This window comes from Stegodyphus dumicola, chromosome 2 (assembly GCF_044657685.1).
Source record: "Stegodyphus dumicola isolate Sdum_Otavi_A_Nest chromosome 2, ASM4465768v1".
Lineage (NCBI taxonomy): Eukaryota > Metazoa > Arthropoda > Arachnida > Araneae > Eresidae > Stegodyphus > Stegodyphus dumicola.
Window position 1 is genome coordinate 180,605,553 of NC_140769.1, and position 20,342 is coordinate 180,625,894.

The 20,342-nt window shown below is 34.2% G+C and overlaps 2 protein-coding genes across 6 annotated transcripts in view; one reads left to right on the forward strand and one right to left on the reverse strand.

Moving 5' to 3' along the window:
• The window catches only part of Syx18 (syntaxin 18), a 56,420-nt gene extending 41,131 nt beyond the window's left edge, over window positions 1–15,289 (reverse strand). The window contains exons 1-3 of one of the 3 annotated variants that reach the window (XR_015039666.1): window positions 14,939–15,289; window positions 14,697–14,761; window positions 11,532–11,647 (exon numbers count right to left, since the gene is read on the reverse strand). Coding sequence is in view for 2 of the 3 variants with exons in the window: in XM_085811486.1 (XP_085667612.1) it covers window positions 11,532–11,647; window positions 14,697–14,761; window positions 14,939–15,103 (346 nt within the window). In the remaining variant the exon portion in view is untranslated. The remainder of the gene's footprint in view (window positions 1–11,531; window positions 11,648–14,696; window positions 14,762–14,938) is intronic. The other 2 variants (XM_085811486.1, XM_085811485.1) reach the window with 2 other exon arrangements.
• Window positions 15,290–15,905: 616 nt separating this feature from the next.
• The window catches only part of LOC118189567 (serine/threonine-protein kinase 10-like), a 132,047-nt gene continuing 127,610 nt past the window's right edge, over window positions 15,906–20,342 (forward strand). The window contains exon 1 of one of the 3 annotated variants that reach the window (XM_085811483.1): window positions 15,906–16,947. In XM_085811483.1, the coding sequence (XP_085667609.1) occupies window positions 16,780–16,947 (168 nt within the window). In that variant the 5' untranslated portion in view covers window positions 15,906–16,779. The remainder of the gene's footprint in view (window positions 16,948–20,342) is intronic. The other 2 variants (XM_085811482.1, XM_085811484.1) reach the window with 2 other exon arrangements.

Consider the following 20,342-nt stretch of genomic DNA (forward strand, 5'->3'; position numbering starts at 1 on the left):
GGATCTAACCGACGGATTTTTTTCAAATTTTGAATTTTGCACTTCCCGGATGCTCAAATGAACGTTAGCGTTGATTGTAAACTGTTTTGCTAATTAGGAGCCTAATTAGCAGGTTCATTAAAAAAGCGCTACTACTCTTATCTCCCCTTCCTAACTCTTCCTTGAGGCCTTTGACTCGGAAAGCGACGGGTGTCGGAGGGGGGAGATGGTATTCGCTCGACTGTTGAAATCGTCAAGGCCATTCGCGAGGGGTGAAATTAGCGTAGTGGCGCTTTTTTATTCATTATGCTAATTAATCATTTAATTTGCCAATCCATCTAGAACAAAGAGCATCCTTCATTTGACCATCTATCTGTTGTAAATTTCTAAATTTGGAGCCGATCGCATGATTGGTTCCCGAGATACAAAATTTTTCTAAATTTTTCTTAATTACAGAAATTGAGCCGGAAAAATGCACAAAAATACGTAACTTTTGAAAGAATTAACCGATATCGTTCAAATTTTGCACTTCCCGGATGATCAAATAGAGGTTAGCGTTCATTGTAAACTGTTTTGCTAATTAGGAGCTTAATTAGAAGGTTCACTAAAAAAGCGCTACTACCTTCATTTCCCCTTCCAAACTCTTGGTTGACGGCCTTTGATTCGAAAGCGACAGGTGTCCGGGAGGGGAAGATGGGTGTCCACAGTACTTTTGGAATCGTCAAGGCCATTCGGCATGGATGAAATTAACGCAGTGGAGGATTTTTATTCATTATGCTAATTAATCTTCTAATTTGCCAATCTGTTTGGAACAAAGACCAAACCTCTTTTCAAAATCTGGCAATTATAAGATTCTAAATTTCGAGCCGATCGGCCTGTTAGTTGCCGAGATACGTTAATTTTGTGCATTTTTCGAACAATTCGTGATTTTTTGGATCTGAATAAGAAAAGCAAATTTGAATAATACAAATTAATATTTCTAATAGCTTAAATCAGCGTGCTCATTTGTGTTACTGAGCTACGTAATCATTCACTGCTTTTGTTATTATATATAAGTTCATTATTATATATACTGTCGTATTTTTGGTAACAAATATTTCTGTTCGCATAAAGCTAATATTACATATAATTTTAATTAAGAAATTTTAATTGCAAAAAAATAAATATAAACATAAATAAACTATTTATTTAAATTCCGACCAATTATTTTTTCGTTCAGAATTTTAAATTAAATTATTGTTGCTTGAACATGGTATATGGAAAGTTTTCTTAATATAAATAATTATTGTTGATTAATTACATTAATATATATATTGATGCACTTTTGTGTGTGATTATCTTGAAGTTTATCAAAAGGAGTTTTAATAACGAATGTACTGTTTGAATATTAAACCCGAAAAGTTTTGCGGTTACACTTGGCAAAAAGCCTGAGCAGTAAAATCGCTGAACACTGGTAGTTCAGTCCAAATTTCGAATCCCGGCAAACGGGTTGGCTCCATAAGTGTTTTCGTAATTTTGAGTATGTGTAACGTGTATGCAGTATATTGTGAATGCATACGTAAATAAAGCGGGCGCAGCCCGCGCAAACCGCTGAACACTGGTAGTTCGGTCCAGCTTTCGAATAAAGGCGATCTGGCTGGCTGCATGGGTATTTTCGTGATTTTAGGTATGTTTATCGTATATGCAGTATTTTCTGGACTTATATGCGAATAAAGCGGGCGCAGTCCGCGCTGAACACTGGTAGTTAGGTTCATCCTTCGAATTCCAGCGAGCGGGCTGGCTGCATGCGTACTTTCGCGATTTAACGCATGTGTATCGTGTACGCAGTACCTTCTGGACACATATGTGAATAAAGCGGGCGCAGCCCGCTCAAAACCGCTGAACACTGGTAGTTCGGTCCAACTTTCGAATAGCCGTTAAAGAGCTGTCTGTATGGGTATTTTCGTGATTTCACGCACGTGTATCGTGTATGCAGTATCTTCTGGATGCATACGAGAATAGAGCGGGCGAAGCCCGCGCAAATCTGCTGATCACTGGTAGTTCGATCCAACTTTCGAATCTCGGCGAACGGGCTGCCTCCATGTATGTTTCATGATTTTCCGCATGTGTAACGTGTATGCAGTATCTTTTGGATGCATACGCGAATAAAGCGGGCGCAGCCCGGGTAAAATCGCTGAACACTGGTAGTGTAATCGCTGAACACTGGAACTTTCGAATAAAGGCCAACGGGGCTAGACACTGGTAGTTCGTTCCAACTTTCGGCAAGCGGGCTGGGTGCAAGTTGTTTTCGTGATTTTACGCATGTGTAACGTGTATGCAGTATCTTCTCGATACATACGTGAATTAAGCGGGCGCAGCCCGGGTGAAATCGGTGAACACTGGTATTTCGGTCAAACTTTCGAATTTGACCGGCGAAATTTAACACGGGAACTCTTTTACACACGAGCAATATATAGCGGGCTTCAGCCCGCTCAGCTGGCGGGTTGGCCCGCTAGTCTACTATATATTAAAATCTGTCCGCGTCTGTTTGTTTGTAACCTCATCTTCTCAAGAACGGCTTTCTGGAGAGCTTAGTGGGAGGTACCGTTGGATTCAGAATTCCCGTATCTCGCCATATTGACCATTGGTATCTTCGTGCGACTTTAATTAGCCGAGATATTAATTAAAAACTCATTTTTCCCTACGTTTTTAGCATTTCTTTCGCTTTTTTTGTTGGGTTTTCCGCTATGAAAGGGATATTTCTCCGCGGCAAGGGGCGAAATTAAGGTACTGGAGCATTTTTAGGCATGCCGCTAATTAAGCGTCTAATTGGCGGATCGACTTGGGGCAAACGGCATCCGTCATTTGAAGATCCGCAAATTAAAAGTTTCGAAATTTCAAGAAAATTGGATGATTGGTTCCCAAATTACGAATTTTCCTTAATTAAACTAAATGAGTCGGAAAAATGCACAAAAAATACGTATCTCCGGATCTTACCGACCGATTTTTTTCAAATTTTGAATATTGCACTTCTCGGATGCTCAAATGAACGTTAGCGTTGATTGTAATCTGTTTTGCTAATTAGGAGCCTAATTAGCAGGCTCATTAAAAAAGCGCTACTACCTCTATCTCCCCTTCCTAACTCTTGGTTGACGGCCTTCCACTCGGAAAGCGACGGGTGTCGGGGGGGAGAGATGGTATCCACTCGACTGTTGGAATCGTCAAGGCCATTCGCCGGGGTTGAAATTAGCGTAGTGGCGCTTTTTTATTCATTAAAATTTCACTGAATTTTTCTTAATTACCGAAATTGAGCCGGAAAAGTGCACAAAAATACGTAACTTTTCAAAGAATTAACGGATTTCGTTCAAATTTTGAATTTTGCACTTCCCGGATGCTCAAATAAAGGTTAGCGTTAATTGTAAACTGTTTTGCTAATTAGGAGCCTAATTAGAAGGTTCATTAAAAAAGCGCTACTACCTTTATCTCCCCTTCCTAACTCTTGGTTGAGGGCCTTCCACTCGGAAAGCGACGGGTGTCGGGGGGGGAGATGGTTCCTGCAGGACTGTTGGAATCGTCAAGGCCATTCGCCATGGATGAAATTAACGCAGTGGAGGATTTTTATTCATTATGCTAATTAATCTTCTAATTTGCCAATCTCTCTGGAACAAAGACCAAACCTCTTTTCAAAATCTGGCAATTATAAGATTGTAAATTTCGAGCCGATCGGACTGTTAGTTGTTGAGATACTATTTTTTGCGCATCTTTCGAACAATTCGTGATTTTTGGATCTGAATAAGAAAAGCAACTTTGAATAATACAAATTAATATTTCTAATAGCTTAAATCAGCGTCCTCATTTGTGTTACTGAGCTACGTAATCATTCACTGCTTTTGTTATTATATATAAATTCATTAATATATATACTGTCGTATTTTTGGTAAGAAATGTTTCTGTTCGCATAAAGCTAATATTAAATATAATTTTAATTAAGAAATTTTAATTGCAAAAAAATAAATATAAATATAAATAAACTATTTATTTAAATTCCGACTAATTACTTTTTCGTTCAGAATTTTAAATTAAATTATTGTTGCTTGAACATGGTATATGGAAAGTTTTCTTAATATAAATAATTATTGTTGATTAATTACATTAATATATATATTGATGCACTTTTGTGTGTGATTATGTTGAAGTTTATCAAAAGGAGTTTTAATAACGAATCTACTGTTTGAATATTAAACCCGAAAAGTTTTGCGGTTACACTTGGCAAAAAGCCTGAGCAGTAAAATCGCTGAACACTGGTAGTTCAGTCCAAATTTCGAATCCCGGCAAACGGGTTGGCTCCATAAGTGTTTTCGTAATTTTGAGTATGTGTAATGTGTATGCAGTATATTGTGAATGCTTACGTAAATAAAGCGGGCGCAGCCCGCGCAAACCGCTGAACACTGGTAGTTCGGTCCAGCTTTCGAATAAAGGCGATCTGGCTGGCTGAAAGGGTATTTTCGTGATTTTAGGTATGTTTATCGTGTATGCACTATTTTCTGGACTTATATGCGAATAAAGCGGGCGCAGTCAGCGCTGAACACTGGTAGTTAGTTCATCCTTCGAATTCCAGCGAGCGGGCTGGCTGTATGCGTACTTTCGTGATTTAACGCATGTGTATCATGGACGCAGTATCTTCTGGACACATATGTGAATAAAGCGGGCGCAGCCCACTCAAAACTGGTAGTTCGGTCCAACTGGAGTTCGGAACACTGGTAGTTCGGTCCAACTTTCGAATAGCTGTTAAAGAGCTGTCTGTATGGGTATTTTCGTGATTTCACGCACGTGTATCGTGTATGCAGTATCTTCTGGATGCATACGAGAATAGAGCGGGCGAAGCCCGCGCAAATCTGCTGATCACTGGTAGTTCGATCCAATTTTCGTATCTCGGCGAACGGGCTGCCTCCATGTATGTTTCATGATTTTACGCATGTGTAACGTGTATGCAGTATCTTCTCTATATATACGTGAATTAAGCGGGCGCAGCCCGGGTAAAACCGGTGAACACTGGTATTTCGGTCCAACTTTCGTATACCGGGGAAATTTAACACAGGAACTCTTTTACACACGAGCATTATATAGCGGGCTTGCCCGCTAGTAAATTTTTAAAAACTGTCCACAGTAGGATTTATTTTTGCTAATTTATTATGCATATGTAAATCAAAATTATAACAAATTAGCAATAGCCCTACCACTCTTCATTTTAATTTGCATATCTTCTCTTTCTGTTATAAAAGTAGCAATTGCTTATAACTTTTTCTGGATTAAGTATTTTCAAAATTAATCTGTATCATTTTTTTAAAATGTAATCCTGCAATGCTCTTATCCAACCACAGATCAATATACTTCTTGACTCTCCCATACTTCTGAATGTATACTCACTTTCTGCTTTGCCTCGCTGCTGCTAACATATGTCACTCATTTCTCTGTATCATCCATTGTCTATTGTCTATACAAAATCGTGGGACGTATATCAGCAATAACAATGTGTGAAAAATATGTGTCTTAAGAATTAATCGTCCAGCAATAAATTATGTCTTATGTTCAGCCACATATGTCTATGTTCAGCCACATAAGTCATCTTTGTATCCAAGGCCTTAGCTAAATTGTTACAATCTCTAATACATTGCAGCTATCACCCAATCATCAAGATGTTCCAGATTTAGTCAGTAGGATTAGGAATTTCACCTGCCTCATGAAACTCCAATGGAAACGTATCTGCAAGTTCAAAAGTTCTAACACTCAGTAAAATAAAATGTGACATAATGACTGCAACTCACTTTAGAGAGGAAAAAGTGTATTTGAAATAATCAGCAATTCAGCATAATGGTCAAGGTCATCAATCTGTGTGTATTTACAGTGTTGAATAAGAAATAAATTATGTTGTAAACTCATGACATCTGACCTCTAAAAGTAGTTCTAAAAGTTAACTGTGCTGTTCAAAAAGGGAAAAAAAGTTTATTGGTAGTTCTCGAGTACCTCTGAAATGAAAATCTTTGCCCTTTAAATCAAAGTCCAGTTATTTTGAACGCGGACATTTTGTTTGACAAATACTTTGAGTTAACGTGACTGTTTTTGAAAAAAAAAAAAAAAATCGAATATAGTGCTGTCATTAGATTCATTAGATACCTGTTTTTGAAAGGTAATATGCCTACTTGGATTAAAGAGGAGTTGGACACAGTGTATGGGGACTCTGTGTCATCATTTACTACTGTGAAATTTCGGGCAGCTGAATTTAAACGTGGCCATACTAGCTTGGATAATGATGAATATTTAAAATGGCCAAAAACTGCAACCACTGACAAAAACGGTTACAGACGAAAACATCGCGTATGAAAACGTCGTGGGAAAAAACATCGCAGTCCTAAAACATCGTGGTCGAAAATAAAGCTTTTAAAAAACTTTGCAGTTTAAAAACATCGTTGTCGAAAATATCGTGGTAAAAAATAAAGTATCTACAAATCATCACATGACGATAACATTGCAGACATGCTTTAATAACTGTAAATGGGTATTCCCATAATGATTTGTGAGCGCAAGATGGAAAGAAGGATAATTTTTACTTCCATATTTTTTTTAACTAATAAATTTTTGCTGAGAAAATAAGAAGGAAACATAAGCATTGAAAATTAATGCCACTTATAGCACTTAATATAATTTTAAACCGACATAGTTAACTAACAAAGGCCATTAATAAATCATTTTTTATAAAGTTTTTACTGGTAATTTTTCATGAAAAGTATAATCTATAAGTTGCGTTTAATTTTCTATGCTTAAATTTCCTTCTTACTTTTTCAGCAATAATTTATTAGTTAATAAAAAAATGTGAAAGTAAAAATTATCTTTCTTTACATCTTGCACTCACAAATCATTATTTGAATATCCATTTACAATTATTAAAACTTGAAAAAAGCATGTCTGCGATGTTATCGTCATGCGGTGATTTGTAGATACTTTATTTTTTACCGCAATATTTCCAACGACAATGTTTTAGGACTGCAATGTTTTGTAGCACAACATTAGTTTGTAGTTTTCACCTTGCGCTTGCAACATGTAGTTTTCACCTTGTGCTGTTTTCGCCCGCGATATTATCGGCGGACACTGACAAAAACATCGTTAAAATTTATCAAATGGTACTGGATGACCATCGATTCAAGTTTAGAGAGATAGCAGAAGCTATTATTAATCTGTCCAAAGAACGTGCTTGCCACATACAGAACTAAGATTTAGATATATGCGAGCTGGCTGCACATTGGATGTTATCTTTGTTTGGACGCTTTGGACCGAAAACCTATCTGAATGAACATATGCACCGTTCTGTTGGCACAATAAATAAGAGTTTTTTCAACTATGAATCGCTGTACACGAAACCTGGATTCATCATTACAGCCCAAAAACAAAAATACAGTCAAAACAGTGGACTGCAAAGGGAGAATTGACTCCAAAAATGGCAAAAACTGTTCCTTCTGTTGGGAAAGTGATGGTAATAATTTTCTGGGAGAGACATGGGATTGTCTTAATAAATAATCTTGAAAAGGGAAAACCATGACTGATGCATACTATGCAATGTTACTTGATAAGCTGAAGGCAGAAATTGCAGAAAAACAGCCACATTTGAAAGAAAATTTTGTTTCACCAAGACAATGCTCCATCTGACACCTCAGCGGTTACAAAAATAGCAAAAATCCAAGAATTACGATTTGAACTGCTCGATCAAATAACCTATTCACGAGACATAGCACAAAATCACTTTTTCAGTTCCCTAAGCTAAAAGAAGCACTTAAAGGACAAAGATTCTTCAAAAGAAGAGACGTTACAGAGAAAGATTCCACATATTATTTGTGTGGGTTAAAAAGAATGGGAGCATTGCTGGAAGAAATGTATACACTTACAAGGAGACTATGTCATAAAATAAATGTAATTTTGGAGAAAAAATATCTTTTTTTTTTGTTAGGTCCGAAACTTTTCCAAAAGCCCATATACATTAATTAACAAATGCAATCAAATATACTAGATATAAACCAGGGGTGGCCAAAGTGCGGCTCGCGAGCCTGATATGGCTCTCGCAGGCAATTTGTGCAGTTCATGCATATAAAATATATGTATGAAATATGGAAATTAAAACTATTCAGTGTCCAAAAAGAAGTAAGTTATTAATTTAGACTCTTTTTACAAAGTTATCAGGGATTTCTTTCTATCTAAAACTCCTCCACTAATTCAATAATGATGTAAATATGAACTTGTGGCTTTTAGAAAATCTAGATACGGCTTTTGAACATTCCTGAATTCAAATGTGTGGCTCTTACTGACATGAAGTTTGGTCAACCCTGATATAAACTAAAATAAAATGTTATGAAAATACTTTTTTTATACTCACACTGAAATTTGTATGTAATTACTATATACAAGTTCAAAAATTAAGTAATGATTTTAGAACAAAAATATACCTAAATCTCATCATAAAAAAATAATTAAAAGTACAGTCAAAAGTCGTTAATCCGGACTCGCCGGGACTTCGGCGATTCCAGATTATCAATTTTTCCGGATTATAGATCATCAGTTTAAATCTCGTAAGATGGCATGCAGAAATTCTAAAATTAAAAATATGAAACCGTAATTTATGAAATAAAGAACAATTATGATCTAAAGGGTATCAAAATTTGCAAAAAGAAAAAGCTTAATATTTATTTATTTACTTTATTAAACATTTCTTTCAATGTAAGTTGTTTAAGTTTTGCTTCGTTTCATGTGATAATACTTTCTCTTTAATTCTATTAAACAGACATAATTTCTTGTTCAGTTACAAAGTTCCGCTGTTCAAGGCCTATAATTGCTGTGTCGAGAACACCGACTAATTTGTCAATCGAAATTTTTTCGTTTTCAATAACCTCTGTTACTTTCTTCGCTATCGGAAGCGAATTATAATGACGAGAAACTTGTTTTAAATCATATCAAAGACAGAGCATATTGAGATGAAATACTACATTTGGTAAGGAATTATAAGCCAAATAAAATAAAAACATCTCCGCTGAAGATAAGGATAAAGCTGACAGATCAACTTCCAATTCATTACGCGCCCGCTGAGCAGCGTGAAATTGATAAACAGATTTCGGATTTCAAAACATACTTTCGCTTTAGATCCTTTACATATTAACAAATATATATCGGAAATTCTATTTGATATAATCGAAAGTTTAAGCTTACTTTTATAAAATTGCTCTTACAGTCTGCAAAAAATAATAAGCCGGATCCAATTCGAAAATTAAGGAACAACGCAATCATCAACATTAACTGAAATAGATAATTAGATAATTTTAGCTTATACATCCATTATACATAAAATGCGCACGCGAAAACGTATTCTGCACTTGCGCACACTCATATGTGCAGTCGTTAACCCCTTAACTGCCGCGGGCGTATATATACGCCTTGCTCAGCCGATGCGTTAACTTTGCGAATAATTTTAGGTGTAGCAGCGCAAAGCAAATGATAGCAGTTTGGAAGGACGTATATATACGCCTGGGGCAGTTATCGGCTGAGCAAGGCGTATATATACGCCCGCAGCAGTTAAGGGGTTAAAGGTCTTACGCACACGCATAAACGCCTATGCGCATGTGTCAACGTGGCGCATGCGCAGAAAGTTTTTAGTTTTGAGGTCCGGATTATAGATCATTCCGAATTATGGGTGTCCGAATTAACGACTTTTGACTGTATTGTAGAAAACTCATACATTCACATTGAAGGTATGATAACAACTTAAATTCTTGTAACTAGCAATTCAAATACATATAATACTATATAATAATACTAGTAATGATAATAATATTAATAAAAACTTCTTTAGGATATTTTTACACTACATTTAGATTTTTATATCATCTTTTGTATCTCAAATCCCCCCCCCCACTTTCATACGTATGAAAAAACATGCATTCTAAAAAATATTCAAATACTTTATTGAGCATTACATAATATAATATATTATAGTGCACAGAATATTTTATTATTACTTTATTTAATGCTGGGAATGTCTTCCTTGTAAAAGTTATCACTTAAATTTAATTAAATATGTTATATATAATTATGTCATTAATATACGAGGGTTGGAACTTTAATAGTGGCAACTATTTATTTACAAGGAATATAAAAGTGATTCATGTCACCATGTTTTACAGTCCTTCAATATAGTCGCCAGCATTGTGTACAACCCGTTTCCAACGATGTGGAAGTCGCACAATACCTGTAGCAGCGCCTGTTTTGTTGATAGTGATGCTAAAGCAAAGTTTAAAGTTTATAAAATTAAACATTTAGCAGTAGTAGCAATAAAAGCTCCCTGAGATACTATGTTGTGCAGACAACGAAGACAATAAAGAGGTTTCAAACTTAACCAATTTATTAACAATATAAAAAGGATAAAAACACAAAAAATAAATTTAAACAATATCAGAGTCTTAGAAAAAATATAATATAACCATCATTCATCAAATAATATTTTTTACCTGGTCTCCAAAAATACTGGCATTCAATACAAACAAAATGTCCTAAACAGTAATTATGCGGTCTCAAATGAAATTGGCTACACATTCAATAAGTCCATGATCAATGGTCAAGAAAGCACCTGAAATTTAAGTTCTTGAAAACACTTAAATCCAGCCTAACTCCGCTTACATTAGTTGAACACGAGGAATCGCTGCTAACTTACTTTAAATGCCACCTTCATGAAGAACATGGATGCCGCCCACGGCAGTCACTCACACTGTAGCCTCTGGAACCAAGGAACTTATTCAGGAACAGTCATCTTGTGGACAGGAACCAAGGAACTTATTCATCGGACTGCATGCATCCTTCAAAAGGGGCTGGAAACCGCACTCCCAAGTAACTGGCCCAGGAACTAGAAGGGCTGAGCCAGAGCGACGCGAGATACTTATACCAGAAGTAGGCATGACGTCATCTCACGGCAACCAATCAGCTATCGGCACGAATCGGCTTTCCAGATGACGTAACATCACCTTCCGTTTTTGCATCTTAAATAGGTTGAAACAGTCCGTTCTCAACGCAAACAGTGGCAGTAAGAAAAAGAAGTAGAAGTAACTACTATATTACATTAAAATAAGAACTAAACCTAATAAACATTTCAAGGAGGAGAGATGATGCAGTGAAAGGTTTACAATAAGTCATATTTTCCAACAGATAGTTTGAATGGACCGGTCTACTGCCGCAAGAATCTCAGGAACAGTTTCGAAGCGAGTGCCACGAAGTGGTTCCTTCATCTTAGAAATTAAGTCATAGTCACAAGGGCTTAGATCTGGGGAGTATGGTGGATGGTAAGGCACTTCCCAGCCCCATCGCTTGAACAAATCGGTCACAGCTTGCGCTGCTTTCGGCCAAGCATTGTCATGCAAAATGAGAGGAGATAGAAATGAGTGAGTTAGATAGAAATATACTCAGAAATGCACCATTAATGTATAATTAGTTTTGCAAACCTATTTAGCTGATATTTTATGACAATGGTTCATTAAATAACTTACCCTCTAAGCTCAAAGTTTTTATAACTTCAACACACATCTGCATAAATGCTTGGGCATCACTATCTATTTTATCCCGTTCAGAATCTGTCATATTTGATACTCCATGCAAAATATGACTGCAAGACAAACAGATTTAAAAGTGGAAAAAAAAAAAAAAAACCTTCATACTAATTTATAATAAAATATTGCATATAATTATAATATATCAGAAACAAATAATATGAAGCATGCATGCTTTTCAAATACTTTGCACTCAAACAAAATGCTGAACTACAATTTTTTCCTAAAATCCATTCCATCAGGATGATTTAAAGAAGTTACATTTTCATATTTAACACAGAAAATTACTTTTTAAGAACACTTGAGGGAAAAAAAAATGCAAGATTTAACTTTTCTAAACTGAATTCTACATTTAAATTTTTAATATAAGACATACAGTTTTAGAGATAAAGCAATTTGTGTGAAACTGCTGTTGGACAGCAATTTGAATAATTAAATCTTACAATTTTGAATTTCATGTCACATTAAAAATTTGGTACTTATGTATTATCTTATAGCATCCTTCAACCCAGCAACCTTATTTAGAAATTTATTTTATACTTTAAGCTTGTGCATTTGATATTTTTTCATAATAAAACATGTGCACAGTCCCAATTCTTAATTTCACTTAAGCATTAGTACTAATCTGGAAAATCATTATTTACCATTCTTTGCTTTTCTCACCACATAACTATCAGCATGAAAAATTACTCACGCAGCAGAAATTACTCAAATGTCTAAACAATTTTGTTTTTAATTTTTTACATTATTAACTGAATATCAAAGAGCATGGTAAACTTTTGTTTCACACTTTGCTATGATTATAAACTTTAGCTGACTCTGCTGCGTAGTTTTGAATTGTTGACAAGGAGAAATTTACCAAAAGTTTCCATGTGGGGGGAAAAAAATCGTAAATGATACTCATAGGTCAAAAGATTACAATTAGCAGTTTGAATTAAGAATAATTAATTTGTTATTCACTGAAGTCCATAATCTGTACCAAAGATGGTGTGGCTTCACCGGGTGGCAGAATTTAAGACACTCAAAATTTTTAGAATTTAGGAAGGTGCCTGACAGCAGAATTTCATATCTGCAGAGACTGCATATGCCACAAAATGTCTAGCACCAGTCCTGGATAAGCCTTAAGCATATGGGAGAATATATTTATTCAAGACACTGATTAGCTTTAAGCATTTGCATGAAATAGTCATAAGTATAATAAATTACAAAGCTAATATAATTCAGCCTTAACTCAATCAGTATGCAACAGAAGCAAATCTCAAGAAAAAAATCTATCAGAACAGCACGTCTTTAGTAAATTTCATGATACATTGTAAATAATGCATAGTGGACGCTAGTTAAGTTTTATGATGATAGTTGCAAATTTGAAAATTTTCAGCTATCACAAACAAAGAGTAAAATTTTCCAATTAATGAACTTTGTGGTCACAGAAGTTAAAATGATAATAAATGATGATATGGTAACAGAAGTTTTTCATTGTGATGGCAATGTCCCAGTCATCAAACAATTAGCACATGATTCTAAATTCAGAATGAAATCACTATAGATAGTAAAGAAAGTAAGAGGTTAGTTAGAACGAAAAAATTTGATCGACAACTAACTGGGAATTCTTGATGCGGTATTTACAGGACTTGAACAAGTTAACTTTATAACTAATCAAGAAATTATGTGTATCTGTTACCGTGAAAGACCGAAATTGGAGAATGTCAATATTCACCAAATACGCCCGTGAAAGATCGAATATTTCATTACATTCTTGTACATTTGGACCCTCACCGGTGCATGTCGACAATCACAGATATGCTCTGGTGTAGGTCGAAAAGAGAGGAGTGTATGTACACGTTGTCATTGCAAAAGGAAGTGTTCCACAAATAAACGCAGTGGTAAAAGCAAGGGCCTCTTGTGCAATTCAAAGTGCCATAATAGTTTAAGTTGTTGCAATAAATAAGATTTGAATCACATAATTTAGTAAGTTTTTAGCTTCTATTATTTTCTTTTCTCATTTTGAATATACTGTGTGTTTTAAGTTCTTATATTCTTATTTTAAATCTCAAATGCATTTTTTCATGACTGAATTACAGAGAAGAAAATATAATATTGTTATATGTTCAACATTCACCATTAGTACAGGGTGAATGTCGACATTTACTGGTTAAGTCAGAAATAAGAGCATTTGGAAAATGTTTCGGACATACACCAAGCGACTAGGTGAATGTTGACATTCACTGGTGAAAGTCAACATTCTCCAGATTTTGGTGTTTCACCGTAACATATATATAAAATTAAAGGGAAAGCACTACCACAAAATATTAAGCAAATTAAAAATTTATATTGAAAGACACATTTAATAAACCAAACAAATGAATATTCAGCTATTTTTCAATAAATTTTGATTTTCTTAAGGTCACAAATTCTTCATTATTTTATCATTATATAATACAAAACTTTATACAAATTTATGGACACTTTTATAATATGAAATCACTATTTCATATTTTTAATTTTATAATTTGTACACATTGTCTTACTGAATTTAAAATGGTGATTTAACATGCAGAAAATAGCTAAATCTGAAACTGCCGGTGATTTAACATGCAGAAAATAGCTAAATCTGAAATGACATAGACAATGTATTACATGACATAGACATCAAAATGACATAGACTTTATGTATTTTATTTAAATGAAATAATTCAGTACCCAAATTTGCCTAAATGCATGCAATAGAATGTTCATATCTACTTTTTAGTAATAACTACACAGATAGTAACTAAGAATTACAAAATTGCAACAGTAATTAAAAATATCATGCAATCCCTTATGCTTCACAAAAATATTAAAAGCAAATGAAAGTAAAATAACCTAACTGAACTCTAACTCCATGTAAAATACACATAATATCAAGAGTAAATACTAGAATTTTAGAATGCAACACACATCATAACCGCTAAAGTGGATAGTAATGTTATAACACTTATAAAAGCGTTAATTTCAATCTGCAATAAATTTTACCCTAAAATTAAGCTGAGTGGAAAACAACTGTACTGTCTAAATTCCAAACAATGAGCAGTAGAAACTAATGTGAGTACAGGAATTTGAACTTACCTGACATTAATATAATCTTTACGATGATCCAATAAAAAATCTCTCATCTTCGTAATTGTTCCCAGCTAAGAAGAAAACAAAATAAACTTTAAATTTTATGCCACGTATTTTCAATTGCATATTATAATATATTTTTACAAACTGCAAATTAATATAGTTTCAAAATTCTCCGAAACTGAGCTCTCTGTCGATTTTTTTTTTTTTTTTTTAATTTAAGCTTGCGCTACAGCGCAGAAACTTACCACTTCTTTAGCTTTAACGGTAAATTCCGATTTATTTTTATTTCCTTTAGAACTGCTAGACAAAATTGACTTATCTTTGTCACCCAAACCTAAGGCTTTATTTCGTGTCCTTAATGTTTTGACACATGCTTTAAAGACCGGAGTTACATCCATGACTACATACATGAATTGCAAAGCAATATGGGATAACTAACTATTTTTCTTTCACCGAAATAAACTTGAATTTCACTAAAAATTTTTATTACGATATCAACTTTCAACTACAATCATTTCTAACGCACTACCTCCGCGCTCACAGAGCGCCAACAATCAACATACAAGATTCCTCCTCAAGAAAGTAAATAAATTTTGCTACGCTACTTCGCTGATGCCGTACTTGAACACTTTTACCGGGAGAGGGCACAACAAAACTAAGCACATGAACTACACATGTATTTTTGATCTAATAGAAAAATACAAAAATACATTAATAAACATTATTGTTTAAAGAAATTCCCAGAATTCGTTATTTAACTAGTACATTGTTAATTTAAATAATGTATTTTGATTTCAAATACATGCTGAATCACGCGTAACAAGATGGTTTTTAATTTCCTTAATATATAACAAAAAGTTTATCCAATATCTTCTTCCAGTGATTGACTTTCTTGTAAAAGGGCCATGAACTACGAAACTATATTCTTCATTATAAAGAACTGTAACACAACATACATTAATTTCCTCTACTATTTTCCTCAAGTTATAAGATCATTATGTTTAGGTAAAATCCTGTTGTAACCCATTCCAGTTAATATTTCCATACAAATCTGATAAATTAACTGTTTCAAAAGATTTTGGTAGAAGGAGTAAAAAGGAATGAATTTTTCATCTTCACCAAATCTGTTTCATCATCAACGAAATGGTTAAATTTATCTTTGTTAGCAAATAAACTTTTACTTTGTAATTCTTTACGTATACATATTTATTTCGTCTTGTGATCAACAAGTGGATAGATTTATATTCTACTTTTAATTCAAAATATGGCAATGATGTGCTAATGTTGCTTGCGCTTAATCGCAGGTGTTGTGTGTAAGAGTGCGATTTATATTAAATTATGAGAAGTATTTATTTTGTCTTATAATGTGCCAAATGTATGTAGAGATATTACTCAAGAGCATTGGAATTTGGAAGCTTACTATAATGGTTTCTTAATATATTCAGAAAATTTGTTAGTGTATTATCAATCCAATATTTATTTTCGCCCTCAGGTCGTAAAGCTTCAAAGTGACACGAAAGTTGTGTTTGTGACGTCGGAACAACATTCCATCCTAGCTATCAGGTGGAAAAGTACCACCTATGCGGAATCGAGATTTTTTCGAAATTCTTTTAGTTAAGGAATTGCTTATCAATGCTATTATCTGAAAGGAGTGGGAAAACATGAATGAAATTTGTTTATAGCCTCTGTACCGTGTTCCGGTTGAAACCACTAATTTCAAATGATTTCGTAAAGATGTAATTTTGCCTAAAAATATCGTAGAAAATTTGGGAAAGAAAATAAATTAGTATCTTCCTCCTAGTAGAAAGTGCAAAAAGGAAGGCAATTTCAAGGTCATTTACTGAATTCATAATGAAGCAATGTATGATGCTACGAGGAATAATGTATGCTTGTATCGAGTTGTACTGGTTAAATAACATTTGTTGCTTCTTGAAATATCTGTGATAATAAACCTTTTATACATTGTTGTATCACATAAAATGCCTGTTCTTTATTTATATGTAAATAGTGAAGTTAAGTTTCTCTGACATGTGAAGTAATCATCAGTTCCATAAGTATCTTCTGGTCAGCAGTATAAGTTTTCGAAATGTCTTTTTTTAGCAATTTCAAGAAAATTTTTCACATAGCCGGAAATATTGCTTCAGAATCCAAAAGGAGGAGAGTTTATCACAATATTCGTTTCAATGAAAATCCTGATGAATTCTGGGAAGTTATTGGTGAACTTGGAGATGGAGCATTTGGTAAAGTGTACAAGGTAATTAAAAATGTTTTTATTAACTTTCTAATAACAACTAATAATCTGATATTCTTGCTCAAAATAAAACCTTATCTCTGTGGGAGGGGGAATTGTTTGTCTAGAATGACTGCTAATTTTATATGATGTTGAAAATCTTCATCCTGAAACTCAAAAAATTTGAAATTATTTTAGTGTGTGGTTTGCTCCTGTATCAATAATTCTGTTTCATCTAAATGTTAATCTACATAATATAAAATAAAATATGTTTTGTTTGATCATTTTTATACTCATTTATAGATGTGCCTTATAATTAAGAATTTTATTACCTTTTCATATAATTACAAAGTTTTGTGTGGCTAAAGCTATATTTGAAATTATTAGATCATATGTAAAATTGGTATTTATTCAATCTACCTCTTTCCTGTTTTATGCCATTAACGTAACAGTGATTGGAAAATTAGCGTTTTGTAGTCATTGTCAAAGACGAAAGCATAATATGTTGTTTTCGTAATTATGAGTGCAGAAATTTCTATATCCGTTATTATAACTTCTTGTTACAGAATGCAGTCTTTGCCTTAGGCTCTTATTTTTTATTACATTTATTTTACATTAATTTGTAGGTGATATATATTGTCTGTAGTATTTTGCTAGGATAATTATGCACTTTTATATGTAGTTTACTTCAGTCTCCCTTGCAGATGTATAATATTCCAAATATACAAGTGAATTAAACAAATAGATGGGTTTTTAAATTATAAAATGCTAACCAAGTGAGAATGGACTAGGGAAATACAGCAGTTGATTCATCCAGTGTTAAAACAACTCTCCAACCATGAACGCAAATACAAAAACGTGTATTGGAGGAAAGAATTTTGTTATTCTATCATATTAGTCATATGGGCATTTTTCATATTAAATTGATAACAATTTAAACAATGATGGATTCTTAAAGAAGTTTGGAAAGAATGGTTTAGCAAAATCTTCATTATTCTAAATTTGTCTATTGCTCTAAATCAGTGGTGTCCAACCTTAGGCCTATCGCGAGCACATTTCCAAAACATCAACATTTTTGTTAATATATTTCCAATCTTATGTGATACATCTGAAATATTAATTTTGGCAAATGGGTTTGAGATGAATAATAATATTGGTTGAACATTATGGAAATTGGAGAAGCAGAGTTCAAAATTATTTTCCAGTGTATTCAGGTTCTCTGAGTATTTCTCCATTTCAATCGCCTTGTGGCATGATAAATTCTGAAAATGGGTGAATTTTTTTCCTTTCATTTGATTCATCTACATATTTAACTTTATCTGAAAAGCAGTTGCAGTCCCAGTCAATTGAAAAGGTTTTTTTTTTCTTTTCCCTGGAATCTTCGTTCAGTTTCACTGTTGTTATATCTGTGAGAAAATACAGATCGGATAACCTATTATTATCAACCAATTCTTTATAACTTTTAGTTTCCAGAATCCAAAAACTGCTTTATTGGTGAAAGAAGTTCTGCAAATCATTGAAGTACCTTGGCTGAGCCATCTGACATGTGAATGAAGCAATAAGATTCCATGTTTGTTATCAAGTTCATCAGACAACAACCAGTTATTTTATAACGTCTTGCAAGATATCTCTTATGACTATAAATGCTTACCATATTTTAACAATTAAGAAATATAAATGAATGGTTATTTTTAAAATGTTTTTTGGTCATAGAACCTAATCGGGCTGGCGAGCACATACAAAACGATCGGTGAGCACAACAAGGTTAGACACCATTGCTCTAAATTATTAGAAAGTGTTTTTTGTTAATTTTTATTTCAAAGTATATATTTATTTAAATTTTTCATTTAAAATATTTGTATTACAGAAATTAATCAATGTAAATTTATCAAATACAGTTTATTCTATTGGCCATTGAAAATGTTGCACTATGAAGGAAGTGCACAGGACATGCAAGTATTTCTAAACACGTTATAGGAAAGAGTAATGCCATTTTGAAGTACAAGCTAATCAAAAACGTTCTTGCCATTTTGGACAGTCAGAGAAAAAAAGTTATAAAACAAATAATAATCACCGCTAATCCTCAAAGTAATCACCATCGGCATCCAATGCCTTTTGGCAACGAGCGGCTAGCTGTGTGATGCCATTGCGATAAAACTCAAGTCTTGAATGCAAAGAAGTCCATGCATGCCTTTTCGAGGTCTAGCCGGTTGTTGAATGATTTCCAACAAAGATGGTTGTCCAAGGAATGGAAAAGGTGGTAGTCTGTTGGTGCGAGGTCTGGGGAGTATGGTGGATGGGATAGTGTCTTCAGCACGGTCTCTGGATGATGTCCCTGGCCTCCTGAACTACATGCGGCCTTACGTTGTCATGGAGAAGGAGTACACCCTAATGGTTACCAATGCTAGCTCTTTATGCATCAGTGCCTGATGCACACATTCCAACTGCTGCGAGTACTTGATCAATTCAGGATGCATTGCAGTGTCGAGTAAGCAAAGACAAATAGGCAGTGACACGCTGTTGCTTGTTTGCATTGGACGGTGAGTGATGCACCCACTTGCTCAGCTTGTATGCCTTTCCTATGCGGTGCAAATGACATCTGATCATTTCATCAGATACCTGGAAGTGTGCAGCAAGCTTACCACATGTTTGGTTACTGTCACTCTCTATGGCTGCTCTCAGGGCCTCATCATCCAGCGCTTGGATCCGACCGCTAGGTGATGCATCACTAAGAGATGTATCCCCTGACCTGAACTTCTGGAACTATTGCTTTAAAATCATACAGCAAACAACTCCAAACGAGCGTCTCTGATGCGTGCATTTTCATTGGTTGCTGTGCGAGTTATGTATGAAGTACCAATGCAGCGCATTTTTATACTCTTGGTCAATGTCTTGACTCCCAAAGGTTTGCCGACTATTGTTATGTTGGGGTTCACTCTTTCAGTGTCATTTAAAAAATGAAATATAATTTTTGGTTACCTTGTAGTATAAGTAAACAGACTGAAATTCTGATTTTTCATTTGAAAATTGTGTTTACTCAGTTTTTCTTATTTTAGAGGTTGTGTTATACCTCATAAGAAGGAACTCATATCAGCATATATGAGAATTTGATTGCGGGAGAACTGTAGCCTACCAAGACCACAGCTTATTGTACCATGCAGTTTCTCAAGATCCAACAATTGCAATGAGAATTTGCTATTGTTGAGTGTGGGGAAGCTATATGGTGTAACCTGTGGGCCAAAATAGCAAACATTTTATCTGCATGACTCTTGAGGATCCTTCAGCCATATCATGTATCAGGAAACTGATGTTTTGCACAGTATTATGTAGTGCAAATGTAATGTTTATAATAATTTGATGTTGTAGGTATTATTATAAACACAACATTATGTAGTGTTTATAATAATATCTACAACATC